Source organism: Onychomys torridus, chromosome 9, assembly GCF_903995425.1.
Source record: "Onychomys torridus chromosome 9, mOncTor1.1, whole genome shotgun sequence".
Taxonomy (NCBI): Eukaryota; Metazoa; Chordata; class Mammalia; order Rodentia; family Cricetidae; genus Onychomys; species Onychomys torridus.
Genome location: NC_050451.1, coordinates 45554900 through 45572393, shown reverse-complemented (window position 1 = coordinate 45572393; position 17494 = coordinate 45554900). Strand labels below are relative to the sequence as shown.

At 46.8% G+C, this 17494-nt stretch overlaps 1 protein-coding gene across 4 annotated transcripts; it reads left to right on the top strand.

Annotated features, from left to right (window-relative positions):
- Nucleotides 1–6136: 6136 nt before the first annotated feature.
- Nucleotides 6137–16677, top strand: Gjb6 (gap junction protein beta 6). 4 transcript variants are annotated; one of them, XM_036199482.1, is made up of 3 exons: nt 6137–6684; nt 8947–9111; nt 15166–16677. In XM_036199482.1, the coding sequence occupies exon 3, from the start codon at nt 15178–15180 to the stop codon at nt 15964–15966; it is 789 nt and encodes a 262-aa protein (XP_036055375.1). In that variant the 5' UTR covers nt 6137–6684; nt 8947–9111; nt 15166–15177; the 3' UTR covers nt 15967–16677. The 4 variants fall into 4 exon arrangements, with proteins under 4 accessions (XP_036055375.1, XP_036055376.1, XP_036055377.1 ...); XM_036199483.1 differs by lacking the exon at nt 6137–6684 and adding an exon at nt 7730–7905; XM_036199484.1 differs by lacking the exons at nt 6137–6684; nt 8947–9111 and adding an exon at nt 9115–9177.
- Nucleotides 16678–17494: the final 817 nt, after the last annotated feature.

Below are 17494 nucleotides of genomic sequence, written 5' to 3'. Positions count from 1 at the left end.
ATTTTCCATAGGAATGAAGCCAGGATGTGCAGCACATGTCTGTGGCAAGTACGGGGAGGAAGGAAAATTCACGGACAGGAGATGGTTAAGGGTAAAGGGGGTGAGCAACAAGTCTTGGATTGTCCTCCAGAGCCTCACCCCTGCCTTCCCATTTCATTGCACAGCCCAAGGCCAAGGTCGTCAACACCAGCTACTCTGGAGACTTCGGTTTTTTGTCATCGTTCTGTTCTGCTGGTGGTAAGAGAAGGTTTGGCTCACTGGACTGGCTTCCTCCGAGAGGCAGCTGAGGCCCAGCAAGCCTCACTTCCAGCCCAGGGGCTCAGCTGTACTACAGTGCCACTTGGAAACCCATCACCCCATGCCCCATCCAGCAGCCTCTACCTGTGGGCCATTCTCTGGCCTCTGCGTGTTATCCCCTAACACACCCCAGCTGCCTGTTTGATTTCAGCTGTAACCGTTGGCTGTATCCGAACGTGGCAGGGCACTGTTGGCTCCTATAGCTTAGAAGATATCATCCAAGTTACCATAGCTGCTGGTTACTATCCGAGCAGGCTTAATGCTGCCCTAACAGACTGAGCACCTCAGACTGAGCACCTCAGACTGAGCAGATGATAATGAACACAAAGTTGCTGGCTCCGGTTCTAGAAGCTGGGAAGTGCTGTGTCAAGACACTGGCCAGTTGAACAGTTCTTCCTCAAAGAGGGTAATTAGAACACTCCGCCTTCACATGGTAGAAGGCAAGGGGGCAAAGGTGGGACTAGGGGCCAAGTTCACCCCTTTATGGAGGTACCAATCCCTTAGAAGGGGGAGCCTAATCACCTCTTAGCACTGTCACATAGTTCTCAAATTCTGGCCTGGTCATTTCAAAGGGAACATTCGCCCCCTTGCATGCAATCATAGCTCACTAGCTCTTAAGCTCAACCTTCATTAAGCTCTCCTATTCAGCTCTGCCCAATGCTGTCCCTGTCTCATGTCCGAGCCTCAACCTCTCTCCCGGATTAGCCACACATCCCTGACCACTGTGTCCTTCTATTCCCAGCACAAGCCTTCTGCTTTCAGCAGGCCAGTCTGTCTCCTCACTGCACCAACACTCATCAGACTCTCCCAGCCGCCCCCATTCCAGCCACCCCAGCTGAACAACTGCCCCAGACCTTTCCATCCCTTTCTAGCCTCCTGAAAAATAAAACTTGGAGTATTTTCCATCTTGTTTGTGTATCTGTTGTGAAATAGTACTGTGTGATATCATTATGTGATGCAACATACTCTTCTATGGCCAGAAGTGAAGGCATTTCAGTAAACCTGGGCATGTGGACTTAAGGCCCAAATGAGTACTGTCCTGCTATGGAAATATCCCAAAGAAGTTACTGGCAAGTTATTAAAATTCCATTTCAAAAGCAAATAAAATCAGAAAATAATCTCCATAAATACATTGGAAGAATTTCACAACCTGTGTTGGTTAGTTTTTGTCCACTGGACACAAACTACAGTCACCTGGAAAAAGAGAACCTCTCCTGAAGACTCACCTCCATCAGCTTGGTCTGTAGGCAAGTCTGTGGGGCATTTTCTTGACTAATGATTGACGTGGGAGGGTCCAGCCCACTGTGGGTGGTGCCACCCTGGGTAGGTGGTCCTGGGATGTATAAGAAAGCTGGCTGATTAATACATGGAGAGGTACTTAGTCTTATTGCAACTTGATATGCCATGTTTTAGTGATACTCATAGGAGACCTGCCCTTCCCTGGATGGAGATTGAAAAGGAGGGGACTGGAGGTGACTGATATGGGAGGGTGCAGGTGAGGCTCTGGGTGGGATGTAAAATAAATAGATGAATTTTTTTAAAAGAAGAAAAAAGAGAGAAAGCAGGCTGAGCAAGCCATAGAGAGCAAGCCAGTAAACAGCACTCCTTCATGGTTCTTGCCTTGGCTTCCTTCAATGATGGACTGTGAGAAGGTGTTTGCAAATTAGAGCTGTAGGCTGTATACACTTTAGTCAGCAAAGAACCAAAGATGGAGAGTCCAGAATTTCTTGGGAAAATGCCCTACTTGTAGACACTTCAGATCATTTTCCCAGAAGGCCAATGTACCAGGCACTCAGGTGGACATAACCCTTCAAATCCCCCAGCTTCTGTGACCCTCTCTCTAGGCTCAACAGCAGACCATGTGTGGACATGGCCTAGCAGCTACAGCTCCAACAGAAAATGCACTGCCGTTGTGGCCTAGGATGTAATCCTTGCTGAGCATGGGATCTTTGAAACATTATTTCTGGGCCTGGAGAGTAAAGAATCATAATGAGCCTGGTGGCGGTTGCACACGCCTTTAATCCCAACACTCGGGAGGCAGAGCCAGGCAGATCTCTATTGGTGGAAGTATTATGGCAACTCTATGTAGTTAAAGGGGAGGTTTATTTTGTGGCGTAACTTACAAGTAAAGGGATAGTTTACAGGGTCCAGGAAAGGTGAAGTGCAGTCCAGCAGTGTTCTCTGGAGAACTCTGCTTGGTCTACTTCCAGCATCCAGGATCCAGGAACCAAGAGCACCGGCACATGCAGATCTCCAGTCTTAAGGGCTCCTGTCTCAACCCAGCCTCATAGGCGTGACAGTTACCCAAAACCTCAATGGGGGTAGTACTTCCAGGTCAAAGCTAGAACAGCTACCCACTACAGATCTCTGTGAGTTTGAGGCCAGCCTAGTCTACAGAGCAAGATCCAGGACAGGCACCAAAACAACACGGAGAAACCCTGTCTCAGAAAAAAAAAAAAAAAAAAAAAAAAAAGAACCATAATGATTTAGCTGCCACCATAATATGTATGTATGTACAAGGCACCCAACTGATGGTCAAATATGCTAGAATCATACTTTTCCTCATTTTTAAAAAACCAGATTCTTCTAATATTTGTAACTAAGTGTCAAATAACTCAGGCTGGCCTCAAACTTACTATGAAGTGGAGGATACACTTTTCTGATCCTCTTGCCTCTACATCTTGAGTGCTGGGATTACAGGTGGCCACAACCACACCTAGTTTAGGCTGTGAAGGGGATCAAACCCAGGGCTTCATGCATTCTAGATGACTCTACCAATCTGAGCTACATCTCCAGTCCAATAAATACTTCTTGAATTCCCTTGACAAACACCAGCTGGGATCCCAGAGTGCACCAAACACAGCACTTGTGCTTGTACGGGGGTTATGAAGAGCCAGAGGATGCTGTCAGCATGGTATCCAGATGAGCAAGAAGACCAGTGATGACTAAGAAAGCATGCATCATCCAGTGGACCGCCAGTAAAAGGACACAGCTCCTTAGTGAAATGGCTGACTCCAGGGCTGGAGCCGGAGGTATCCAAGGTGAGCCCGCAGCATCTTGTAGGGACAGACAGACAATGCTGCAGCATACACATATACACACAATTGTGGGTGCACAGGAAAAGGGAAGCAGGAGTCAAGGAGAAAGGTGGAAACAATCTGAACATCAAAATAATGAAGATAGCATGCGGTTGTAATACAAAGAATAAATACGTGCGAGTGTGTGCTGATATAAAAAGGTGATTGGAGGCTGGGCGCACACCTTTAATCCCAGCACTCAGGAGGCAGAAGCAGGCAGATCTCTGTGAGTTTGAGGCCAGCCTGGTCTACAGAGTGAGATCCAGATCCAAGACAGACACCAAAACTACACAGAGAAACCCTGTCTCCAAAAAGAAAAAAAAAAAAAAAAAGGTGATTGGAAGAACTGACAAAATACATCTGCAAAAGCTAACAGACGATCCCACACCTTAGAGATAGGCTGTGCAAGTGATCTCTTCAGAGGAGTGCTATGTGGAAGCGGGAAAGAGTGGCCTTGCAGGGGCAAAAGCTGCCTGGCACCACCTCAGCCACTTGGCCAAGATGGGCATTAGCAGTCAGGGGCCAGTTTGTGCCTTTGATATGATGTGTGGAAGTAACTCTTTCCTTCCATGGTCATTCTCTGGAAGCACTTAACCCCTATCCAATCCTGCAGACAGAATCAGACAAACCCCAAGGAGGGAGTCTACTAAATACAACGTGAGTCTTTTGTTGAATGAATAGACAAATGTTTGCTTTTATTTCAAAGAATACGTTATTTTCCTCTCTTCCAGGCATGGAGGACTATGCCAGGGAAAACGCAATCTGGTCCTGTGTTTCCAGCTTGGACAGTGAATGCCTGCGTAATGGGACAGGACCCCATCCCTGAGCACATGTACCAGCTGCCAGGCAGAGGGAGAGGCAGTCTCTCCCTGCTGCTCCTTTTGCAAAGGGACAAGAGGACACTCAGGGGAGAAATGTTCAAAAGAGCCTCTTGTGCTCATTTCTCCCCATCTCATATTGCAGATATCCACACCTTGCTCATTTTGTACTCATTAAATGTAGGGCCTTAGAAATCACCATTGCAATACAAGGAGAGGGAGTGATCAAACTAATTCAGGTCCCCGTTACAACCAAGTCTACAAGGACCCTTCTCAGCGTGGTACAATGCTTTCTGATGGTAGTGCGCCACCTTTCCCAGACCCTGTAAACTACCCCTTCACTTGTAAGTTACCAAACAAAATAAACCTCCCTTTTAACTACATGGAGTGGCCTGAATAATTTCACCAATAAGTCACATTGTAGCTGTCTCCTGAAGGTTTCCATGTCTGACACAGATCCACACGATCTGTCACCACGCCAGGCGTCTTTGTACCACATGTTTAGTTAACTGACTTTTCAGTTTCCTAATGAGAAGCTCACCCAATCAGTAAGCTCACGTGGTCTACACGAATTTCTGCCACAACAAGCCTTCCCGATAAGAAGTGAAAATTGAAGAATAAAGGTAAGTGGTAAGACATACATGATGGGATCAAAGGCCTCCGAGCCAGCACAGATGATCTGAACAACAACAACAACAAGTTAATTGTTTGTTGAGAGGGCGCCTCTTCGGACACCTGTATAATAAGGCAATCCTCGGGGCTCTTTTGACTGTCCCATATGGTCCTGGAGCATCTTCCACTGGCCTGCATCTGGCACTGTTGTACAAGGAACCAGAACCAGGAGTAAGATCATGTCAATCTATACGCAGAAGCAAAAGTTGTTTCCCAGGATTTCCTGCTGTGCCAGTTCAGCTCTTCCAAGCAATGCACAAATACTTGTGGAGCCATACCTGCTATGTGCAAAGTGCCCGTTAGTGTAGGAAAGAAGAAAGGAGAGAGAGAGAACGCCAGAACTTCAAACTTAAATCTCACCATCTCCAAAGAAGTTTACGGTCTGCTTGGGGTGGGGTGGGGATTTGTTTTCCCGTGGCCACAGGTGAGCTTGCCTGGAGTGCATGCTTCCAGTGGGATGGCCATGCTTCCTGTGCTGTGGCCAGGCTGTGGAAGGCAGGGAGGAGCACCAGGGCAGCCTACAGCCATCTATCTCATTTGTACCCCCATCCCTGGGTTCCCGGCCATTCCAGGGACCACCCAAATGCTCTAAATTTGGATGACCCGGGCCAAGTCTGAGAACCTTGTGTTCAAGCATTTTAGAAGGTGGGTTTTCCTAAAGTGTTGGCTCAACTTCCATGACCTGGAGAGACATTTTAGGAAACACTATTAATTCTTTTTTTTTTGTGAAAGAATATGACCCAACAAGTAGAATATAGCTAAGGTGGGGACAGTATAATTACCAGCCAATCTTGTGGAATAAGCAAGTCACACATCTCTTGTCTGACGTAGGACAAGGCAAGCTTAGTAGGAAAATGTAGGGTCCCTAAATGGCTTCCAACATTCCCAGCCCGGCAGCCCCCATACCACCCTCTGTGTTTTCTCGCACTTTTCCTGACCCTGTCTGTGACAGCAGACGCAGTGGGGTCTCTCAGCGACACCAGACCAGAAGGAAATCCACTTCACTTCCCTGGAGGAGGCTTGAAGGGATTCAGCTGACTAATAAAAGCAACACTTGTGACTCCTAAGTGGTCATTAATGAATAAAGAACCCCCAGGCTGCACTGGAGGTGAGGGTGCCCAAAGGGTCCACAAAGGAGGATGAAAGTAAACCAGCTGCCTCCTTAACACTGCTACCAACAGAAGCAACTCGCTGCTGGCTCAAGGCCCACTCGCCCAAAGCCTGCTCCCTTGGCGTTCTGGGCAGCCCTCCCCTCATTACTTGAGCCCTCCAGTGTCCAGTCCCAGCAAGGCCTCAGCGGGCAACTCTTCCCTGCCCTTGTTGGGACCTGGCTGAGCTTGCCCATCGTGGTCCACGCTCCACCCACATCCACGAGAAGGGACATGCCTTGTGTCCCCAACCCAAGCCTGGCGCTTAGGCTGGTACCTCTCCTAAGGAACACTTGTCGTGGCCCCTGACCCCAGAGGGAGGGTCTCACCTGAGTCCTCTAATCCACGCCCCCTAACCCTACAAGGAAAGCCCCCCTGCTCCCTGCTCCACAAAAGGGGACCCGCCCCGCGCCCCCAGCCCGGAGGGAGGGCGGTGCGCACCTCGGCTGGCGGGCCGTGTGCCCGCGCTCCTCTCCCGCAGCCCTCCCGTGCGGCGTCAGGCAGAGGCGGGGTAGGGCGCGGTTAAAAGAAGCCGCAGGTGGAAACCGGGGCTCCACCCGCACAGTCCCCGATTCCGTTCCCGCTGCGAACCGTGGGCGCCGGATCCGACCTGCGCGCCCGACCGGAGCTGTGGACACAGCTGCGAGCCGGGAGCCGGATCCCACCGAGCAGGTAAGCGCGGGTGGGAGAATTTCCTCCGAGAAGCCCGAGTAGGTGAAGGAAGTGGAGTGTCCCCTTCCTCGCCATATTTGCCCCTGTGGGGCGCGGGAGTAGCGACAGTCCCCAGGTGGCCCGGTGGCCACGGGCAGAGTCTTGACGGAGCCGTGGGTTCCCGCAGCCGGGCTGCCCGCATCCTTATCTGCCTCCCATCGGCATCCCATTTGCGTGCCCCCCACCCCCGCGGGCTAGAACCGCGGCGAGGTGGTTATGATCCCCACCGTCCCCTCCCCCCTGCGCGCTGCTCCAGAAACTGGGATCAACTGGTTCGACTTCTGCACACACCGTGCCCCTCTGACTTGCACAACAGGTTTTAGAAATACATCAAGTTGTGTAAAGTGACCAGAGTCCAGACTGAGTCCTTTTCCCCACTTCCTTTGCTGGTTTGCGGCTGTCTCTGATTTGGAGGTCATCGACCTGTTCCACTTGGGTTTGGGGAGCGGAAATGCAGAGCAAAAAGAATGATGTTCAAGTTCAGTCCAACCCTGAGACTTGGAGCAATGGATAAGTTTTGGACAGAAATGTCCATCTAGGCTGCATGATTAAGACTCGGGAACTTATGAAACGAAGATGACAGTAGTGTGCACAACAGTAATTAAAAGTAATTGGTGACACATCTGATTAAAAAGTTTAGACACGGCTAGTATTTCCTTGTCGGGTGAATGAGCCTCGTCCCAGGTGTTAGCCTGGTTTTTGCAGACTTGGGCTCCCTTCTCTTCTGAGGACCAGGCCTCGGGTCTCAGAGAGCGTGGGCACTGGAAGGGCTATGGATGTCCAGCCGAGGTAAGGGACACCAACCAAGCGACGTTAGTCAGTTTGCGCCTGCAGCCTTGTTTTCCTTCGAGTAGACTTTATGCTTTCTTTGCCCCAGTTCCAGCAGAATCTAACCAGTGTTCTAGAAGAAAACGTCCTGTCCTGGTGCAGTTTCCTTAGAAGTGCAGGATACTGCTCAGAACTGCCCCTGTAGAGAGCTTTGTCAGCTCTTTGGATCCAGCAGAGTCTGTGGGGGGTGTTTGTCTGAACAGTGCCAAGGAGGAGAGGTGGTGATGGAGAGAGCTGCCTGCCGGGGTGCTAGCCTGTCACTGGGGTGTGAAGGGTTATCATTCACCTCACCACTGTCACTGAGACCCAGAAGACTGGCCCATCCACTTGGGTCACTGGTGGCTGTTATTAAAGGTAAATTACTGTAGTAACCCTTTTCTTTATTTTTTTTTTCTCCTTTTCACTGTAAGAGACAGAAAAGTGCTGGGTAGGGTCTTTTGACAATTTCAGCAACAGAAAGAAAATTCTGACTTGCACATCCTCACCACGCAGTTCTGATTCATTCTAAAAATTCCAGAGACTATGAGTTTGGGTGTATTGGTTAAGTGGAATACAATTATGGGAAAGTTGTTTGCAACCCAAATTTCTTGGCCCATTAGAATTGTCCTAACTAGGATTTTCAGGAGCTGTTGCTTGATCTGGGAGAGTGGAACTGGACCCCAGAAGCCTCCCCCACTCCATCCCCCAGAGTCATTTAATTGTAATGGAACCTAAATGAAATGCTTGGAGAGGAGAAAGCTTTGCTTGGAACAGGCGACTGCTAACAAGTCCTATTATCAAAGGGGTGTTGAACTTAATGGGAATATGTTTTGTAACTCAAATGGAATAAGAAACATCATTTTGTAGCTTGTCCGTTCTTACATTTAAAGGCATAGCAAAAGTTTCATTCGTACTGAGTTGATGATGACAACGTGTATGAATCCTAAACCTGATGCCGTCACTAGTCACTGTTTTGAAATCACAGTTCCTGATAGTTTGCATCATTAAATTTCAAACTCGACTATCAGGTTGCCTCTTGGGTCACCTGAGATTTCTGGAGACTTCTTGGTGAAAGAAAGGCTTTTGAGATTTGTTTTTAACTCTGGGATTGGGAGGTTGGCCGTACCCAGCTTCTCAAACTCTTTGCCACTCTTTGCATACATGAGAATTGGGTTTGGGGTTTGGGATAGAGTATATCATCATCATCACCATTGTTATCATGATTACAGGGAAATAAGCCTACACTGGAGATTTGCAGGAGTGGAAAAGTGCAGAGCATAGGAAACTGACAGTACCCAAATTTACCCTTTAATGGATCTGGTGATCAAGGAAAACTGCCCATTAAGTTCATCCAGTGAACCTGCACAGAACTCGAAGGAATATGGCAACAATGATGTTTTTTTTCCCATTCAACAGGTGACATTGCCACTGCCATCCAAAAACAGAGCAGCGCTGAGGTGCCATCATCACTGCGCTCCTAACCTCTGGAAGAGTAGGAGGAAGAGCTAGAAATCCTTGCAAAGGGATTTCACTTGGGCTCTCGAGCTGGACGCACTGGGAGTCCTTGGGAAGAAGACTCAGGTTTGGGAGTTTTGTCTGGACCTGGTTTCCTTGTGTCCTCAGTTCTACAGACCTCATATGGGCCTTGTAAGGAATGTGCTTGCCTCTTGGATCTATTAAGTAATCATCAAGTGATTTTTTTTTCTCAAATTGTACTGTAGATTGATCTAGAAAAAGAAAGCTCTTTCTGGGTTCTGTCTTCCATGGAACTAGAATGGCATTATTCAGCCAGCACAATTAAATTCCTAGGTAAAAAGTTTCGGCTCTTCCTTTGCTGAACCCGATGACCTAACTCAGAAGGCAAAGCTCTCTCTGCTCTTCCCCATCCCCTCCTCCCAGCAGCTGCTGACACTGACAGCTCATCTACCTAAATGTTTTCTCTTCGACTCTCATAAAATTGTCCTCAACCTTCAAATACCAGAAGCTTCAAAACCAGTTGTTATGACATATACCTGTAAAGCTCAGCCCTCAAGAAGCGGAGACAGGGGCATTATTATGAGTTTAAGGTCACCCTAGGAATACAAGGCCAGTCAGAGACACATAGCAAGGCCTTGTCTCAAAACAAAATAGTAAAAATGATCACGAAATTTCCTCACTGCTGGAACAAAAGTAGACCCAGTTTATTTGAAATGTGGAAGGGATGACAAATGTGCCTCATAAGAGTGTGTCTCAAAAGTGAGCTCATTGCTGTATTTTTAGAGTTACATATTTAAGGCTGGAATTATAATATCAAGAATTAGTATAGAACTGTACCCTGTAATGAAGTACATCACAGAAACAGATGTAATGTGTCTTCTTAAGCCTAAATGCAGCCACATTCTTGTAAGGTGACATCTGTGGAGCTAAGCTATATCTATTTATTTGTTCCTTATAGGCAAGCCAGGAAGCTGTCAGATTAAACAAACTTCTCTGGTATACAAAGAAAGAGTTAATAGCTTGGTTTTCACTGAAAAGCCTCCTCCCATCAGCTCAGCCCTTGAAGCACGGAACAAAAGTGGGTTTTGCTCACTGCAAGCAGCCAAGGGTTCTGGTGGCTGCAGTCATTTGAGAAATTTCTTGTGAATTAGTGACCATTTGTCTCATGGAGGGTATTTCCACTCCTCTCCAACCAAAGCATTTAAGAAAGATGCCTCAAGGTCATGGGTTCTCAAGGTCATGGATTCCTACTAGAAGAGGGGGCGCAGGAACTTCCTAGGACCTGTCTTCATCCCGCCTCCCACTGGCCGAGGGGTCTCTACCCACTAATAAGGCAGGGCAAAGGGCAAGTCCTTTAATCTTTAGTAATCCAACACCTCCACCCATCAGGTGCTCCTTGGGTGGGGAAGAGTCTCCCAGAAGCAACCAGGCTTTCCCAGGAACTGAAGTCATCTATGAGGAAATACAGGGCTCAGGAACCCCAAAACTGCCCATCACCCTGGACTGGCTCCTAATACTTACCTGTAAGGTGATCTCCACTTTCTTGCTTTTGGCCCATAGAAAATGCATGTAGGGCAGATACCCAAGACTTTATGGAAGACACCGCAGGAATGACATGGTCTAAACAAAGAATCTGCAAGAGCCATCTCACTGCTGGAAAGGGCTAACCCCAGTTCACCTCATGTTCTTGGTACAGCCACTTAGGGCCGGGTGAACGACAGGGAGTGGTAATAACCTTCTTTCTCGCTCATTTCGTTTGTTATGAACAAAGGGGTTTTTATTGCTTTTCAGGAAGACCCCCTTGAATCGGGTGACCTGCTTTTTGCTGGATTGTCTTGAGTGACCAGTAGACTAAACACGCTGGAAACATTTGAATCTGACTTATTTTCCTTTGGGACTTAGACTGTTGTAGTCCTTTAAAGCAATGGTTCTCAACCTGTGGGTCCCTTGTGGAGTTGGAATGACCCTTTTGCAGGGTCGTTCCTAAGATATTCACATTAAGACCTTAGATATTTACAGTATGATTCCTAACAGTAGCAAAATTACAGGTATGAAGTAGCAATGAGAACATTTATGGTTAGGGGGGATCAGCACACCATGAGGAACTAACTCTATTGAAGGGTGGCAGGAAGGCTGAGATCTACTGCTCTAGACTTCTGGATCCATTGTTGAGGCTGTTTTTCCTTCGTACTTTTTGTCTGGAGTATTTGTTTGAGACAGGCTCTTGTAGCCCAGGTTGGCCGGGGGCTTCCAGTCCTTCTGTCCAGGTTCCCATGTGCTAGGCACGCACCACCACACTTAGCTAAACTCGTGGCTTTTAATATTAAAGTAAGTTAAGCATATTGACAGTTGAATGTCTTCTATTCAGATGCGATAGGTGGATAGAAAGAAAGTCTTCAGATTATTTAATTCGGAGGCCCAGGGTGGGGGTGGGGGAAAACAGTAAAGCTAGTGCCTCTGTCTGTCCTGATTCTTGGGGTGTGGGACCAATATTCTTAGGAAGAAAATATGATCCCTCCACCGCCTCTGTGACCTCAGCCCCTCAGTGTTCATTCAAGCTCTGTGGTTCTTTGACACCTCCCTCATCCATTCACTTCTTAGAAGTCAGGTGACCAGTGAGAAGGGCCGTGATGGAGAGCTTACAGAGGAAGCAGGCCTTACAGGGCTGCTCGAGTCCCGTGGACTTGGCAGCACTGGGTGTGGGGAGGGAAACCTCATCCATGGGGCCAGTTGTTGAGCAAACTACAGAGTGTGGTGCGGATTGGTCACCGAGAGAACATTTTAAAACCAACACTACCTCATGGGGGACCAGCTGTGGCAAAGCATGTGTGAACAGCAAGGCTTCCACACTTCAGCCTCCTCATACTGGCCACATACTGACACATGGCAGCAACCGCCAGGGAAATTTAATATAGTGTCTTCGGTAAGAACTAAAACCTCATTTTCATAATTCCTTTTAGTTAAGATGAAGTTTTTCTTTCCACCACATAGATACTTAGAGTGGGAATGCCAGTCTCTTGGGGGCACGGAATACATAGTAAGTAAGAGAGAACTCTTAAGTTGTGGGGCTTCAGACTGTGGCTTCCCAGTGACCCATCTCTCTGCCTCACGGGACTCAGCTTGCCTCTGACCAAAGGCTTCCCTAGCTTTACCAAGAGCCTGTTTCAATTTTTCAGACTCCTAGCTTTGTCTTAATGCTAAATACACAACCCGGCTTCTAAGTTCCAGATCAGCACAAGGTTTGAATCTTTCTGCTACAGTTGCCAAGACTGCTTGCCAGGTGCCCTGCAGTCCAGACCCTCAAACTTTTTTGCCTCGGCCTCTTAGCTGCTCCCCTTGTAAAATAAAAGACCCTCATTCAAGACTCTGACACCTACTTAGAGTCCCACAGGTGCCCCCAGAATGCCAGGATCTCCCTGGGACCATGGAGTGGGTATGTCTTCAGGGAGCCTGGACACTCAGTTTTTGTGTAGCCTAAGTCATTTTTCCATAGTAATACAAAGACACTAAAGTCCTGCTGAGGCCAATGCTCCTCATACAGAGCACTGATACTCCTTAACTACAGAGTTATTATTAAAAGAACTGTGAGGATGCAACTATGTTATTGATGTTATGTGAGGTCTATAAACATTAACTAGGATGTTGTCCATGTCATTGCCCAATTGCTACAAAAATAACTAGAGTGTCACTTTAGATCTTTGTGGAGGTTAAACGGAAAGTACCCTAGGTCAGGCCCGGGGATATATAGTTCAGCTGATAGAGTGCTCACCTAGCACACACAAAGTTCTGGAGTTCCATCCCCAGCATTATGAACAAATAAATGGATACTTTTTATTGGTTGCCAATTAAAATTGTACTGTCTGGAGTGAGACATGGTGGTACACACTTGTAATCTCAACCCAGGAGGTAAAGGAAGGAGACTCAGGAGTCCTAGGCCAGTCTGGGCTACAGGAGACTCTGTCTCAAAAGCAAAAACAACACCAGCAGAAGTTAACCATGGCCATATAATTGAAGGAATGTATCCACTACTTTTTTGTATATTGAGCACAAGTATCTCTCTTACCTTTTTACATTGTGGAGGTTTGACTTTTGTTTTCTCATTTTGTTTTTGTTTTTACAGACTTAGGCTTCTCCAGTAACCTTTGGTCTGAGTTGTCCCATCTCTCTGTGGCTTTAGGTTCCCCACCCTCACCTACCTCTCATAACAATGGACATGGATTTGGGAAGCTTCATTCCTCCACTTTTGCAAATCCTTGAGGATAGAATTCAATTACTCTTTTCTTTCTTATTAAAAAAGTTAAGATTTAACTCAGTGTAGGCTGAATTAAAATCATTGTGTACATTTGTGCCTGTACTGGGGGTGAGCAAGCTCAGGTTCAGTGTGGCTACCAATCCAGATGTTCTGGTGATAGCCCTGTAGTCACAGCATGTGATCAGCTTTTGCAACTAGGAACATTCTGACGTTTGGGCCCATGGCAAGGGGACGAATTCTTGAAACCAAATCATGGAAATTTCTAGCTATACCCCTATCATGCCCATTTCTACCCACCACGGTGTACACCTCAGCTGCCGTTGTCTGACCCAGCAGGACAGACAGCATCACACAAGGGTCAGATGATGTGGTAGCTACTTGATGAGCCCAAACCTGGTGGCTTTCTGAGAAAAACATAGACTCTAGCATTAGTCAAACCCAGGACAACCCAGGGGACATGGTGGGCAGTGTGAGCAGTGGCCAGCAATGCTGAGGGCAGCCTGTGGACTAGGCATGAGTAGACACTGACCATGGTTAACTTGGGAGAAAGTTGGACAGTGTTTCTCACCCACTTCCAAGCAAAAGGATTTTGGTGACTCTTTCATCCCCTCCAAATGAATGAAAACTTGCCTGACTGTCTTTGTTTCTAAAGATTTTCAGTGTCTGTCATTCATTACTCCCACACACATACACACTTAAATAAAAAACAAAACAAGAGCATGCCAACCAATTCTTTCTTCTTGGTAATGTGGGATAAGAAGCAGCTATTTGAATTATAGTGAGAGTTGCCATAGAACAATGGTTCTTAACCTGTGGGTCTTGTTCCCTTGGAGTTTAAGCGACCCTTTCACAGGGATCACCTAAGACCATCAGAAAACACAGATATTTACATTTTGATTTGTAACAGTAGCAAATTAAAATTATGAAGTAGCAACAAAATAATCTTATGGTTGGGGGTCACCATGCCATGAAGAACTGTATTTAAGGGTCGCAGCATTAGGAAGGCTGAGAACCACGGCTGTAGAGGAAAGAGGATCCTTTTCTCTCGGGTTGTCAAATCAGTCTTTTAGAAAGAAGGAACGTCCTGGGCTTCTGTGGCCCCTGGTGCAACTGGACCCGTATTTTTGAGCGACAGCCAACACATGGCCTGCTTCCATCAGAGAACAAGGAAAAAATTTGTGTCAAACCTTGTGATTCTCTTTTGGGGAAGATAGTTGAAGATACTCACTTTCCTGAGAGCACATGATAGTAGCAGATGGTCCATTCAAGCCAGAAATAAATATACACTGTATAAGGTCAACTGACAGCATTGTTTCTTCTTAGTCTGCTAAGTAAACCATACTGTGTCATTCTAATGAGTGATTTTTGCTGTTATTTTGTGGCTTGAAGAAAGTGCTTAATTACTAAAACCTATGACAGAAGTTCTGAGTCCCACAGTAAAACCACAATGATACAATGTATACGTTTGCCTACTGAAGAAAGGGAATTTGAGCATGAGTTTGTCTACCTGTGTTCTTGGGTTAATGACAAACACCACCTCATACACAACCTGTGTTCAATTGAACTTAGATAACTTATATTGCATGTGAAAGGCACAATTCTTATACTAAAAGTGGAATCAAGTACCTATTTACTGTGCCGATCATTTATTAAAACTCCTCACCTAGTAGGGAAATTGTCAGGTTGATGCTGCCTCGTAGTTGTAATACATGAAGTTTGTCTACTATTTGTGACTTATGGTCAGAAATGAGAGACCATCTTTATAATGGTCGTTCCTTGTCAGAAAAGCACATAGTAGATAGTGGACCTGCCTAGATTCATGTGGCCTTGGAATTTCACTATGATAGTGGTTGGTTAATTCAGAGGTGCCTTCCACTGATTAGCTCTGCTCCTTTTTGTCTCTTTAGGAATAAACCTGCATGATGGATTGGGGGACCCTGCACACTGTCATCGGTGGTGTGAACAAGCACTCCACCAGCATAGGAAAGGTGTGGATCACGGTCATCTTTATTTTCCGAGTCATGATCCTTGTGGTGGCGGCCCAGGAAGTATGGGGTGATGAGCAGGAGGACTTTGTGTGCAACACTCTGCAGCCGGGGTGCAAGAATGTCTGCTATGACCACTTCTTCCCAGTATCCCACATCCGACTCTGGGCCCTGCAGCTCATCTTTGTGTCTACGCCAGCACTGCTGGTGGCCATGCATGTGGCCTACTACAGACACGAAACCGCCCGTAAGTTTATCCGTGGGGAGAAGAGGAATGAATTTAAAGACCTGGAGGACATCAAACGGCAGAAGGTGCGCATCGAGGGCTCGCTGTGGTGGACGTACACCAGCAGCATCTTCTTCCGCATCATCTTTGAAGCCGCCTTCATGTATGTGTTCTACTTCCTCTACAATGGGTACCACCTGCCCTGGGTACTGAAATGTGGCATTGATCCTTGCCCCAATCTTGTGGATTGCTTTATTTCGAGGCCAACCGAGAAAACAGTGTTTACGGTGTTTATGATTTCCGCATCTGTGATTTGCATGCTGCTCAATGTGGCCGAGTTGTGTTACCTGCTGCTAAAATTGTGTTTCAGGAGATCCAAAAGAACACAGGCACAGAGGAACCATCCCAACCATGCCCTGAAAGAGAGCAAGCAGAATGAAATTAATGAGCTGATCTCAGATAGCGGTCAAAATGCAATCACAAGTTTCCCAAGTTAAGTTTGTCAAGTGGAAGTGAGCCCTGACAGAGCATGCGCCCTCTCTGTAGACACCAGCACTCTGACTGTTCCCTCTAGGTCCAGAGTTTGTCTATAAATGACTCATAGCAAATAGATACTTGAGTTCAATTTTTGTAGAACACCTGAACCATTCACACACAGCATAAGTCAAAATTAAGGTCCATCTCTAAAAATAAAATCCTGGTGACAAATAAACCTTGAAGTCACCTTGACAAGTCCTGTGGGGATTGTCTGACTTAGTGTGGATTTCCTGAAAATTTATATAACTTGTTGATAAAGAGCAATTTCTCTAGAAATTAATAGTTTTATCAGTATGATATTTTTATAGGGTTGAATATTTTAGTTCTGACCTTGAACTTATATATAAAGTATTTTTTTATGACTGGCCTTCCTTACCTGGAAAAAATACACAAAGTTAGCTTTGCAAGTGCGCCCCGAGTCTCTAAAGTCTGAACTTGTAAAGGGTCTAGCATCTTATGACTACTGTTTCACACTGTCTGAGGACAGTTTTATGAACTAGTGTGTGCTTTTAAGGTGAGATGTGTTCACTGGACAATATATGTTGCGGCTTGCTGAATACAGATGGAATTGAAGGAAATGGGACACTTTTTAAAACTGGCCTTCTCCACCTATGGTGAACAATGCAAACACAAATGTGATCACCCCAATAAAGCTTGACCCTGTCGCTTAAGCCTGTGTACACTGTGGGTTTCTGTTCCTTCCAGGCCCCCACCACCATCACCAGAGGTGATGAGTTTTTGCTGGGGAGATTCTCGTTGCTATGGGTGTAGGTGCCTAGATTTCAAGAAGCATGCTTATGTCCTCGTGTCTGTGAACACCCTCAGCTTGGAGAGGATGCTCATAGGACTCTGGGAAATGTCTTCTTGGTCATCTCAGCCTGAATGGTACTCCTGTGTCATCTTAGCACTTAGGAGGCAGCAGAGGCAAGAAGAGGTCAGCTTTGGCTACATCGTGAGTGAGTTAGCCTGGGCTAAATATTAAGATCCTGCATCAAAAAACTTAGAAGAGTGGAGGGAAGTCTTATAGAAATATCTTGGTCCATTTTGTGATGTTGTAACAAAATGCCAGAGACTAGGTGATGTGGAGGCTGAGCACTCATAAGGGTCTTCTCGGTCATCAGAACATGGAGGATAGCTCTGTGGTGGGAGTGGGTGTGACAGGGAGGGATCACACACACGGCATAAAGAGGGCCAGTGAGTCAGGGATGTGTCAGGTTGCTTATGACAACCTCTTCTAGGGGTTCCCAGAAGACCTGCATTCATCCCTACTAAGGGCATGCTCCCATGACCTAAGTGCCTTCTGATAGGCTCCTCCCACAGGTGGGCGATAGGCCACCTCAACATCGCCCACCAGCTACTGATGTGCAACACTGGCAAACCACACCCAGCCTGTAGCAGCCTCAGACAAAGCTGGCCTGAAAGGACTTGTCACCTGAGCCCTTTGGTCCACAGTGACTGAGCACCAGCACCTCACACCCAGGGATTTCC

Bases quoted from the DNA above. Each gene is read 5' to 3' on its own strand.
- Gjb6 (XM_036199482.1), top strand. From the start codon at position 15,178: ATGATGGATTGGGGGACCCTGCACACTGTCATCGGTGGTGTGAACAAG.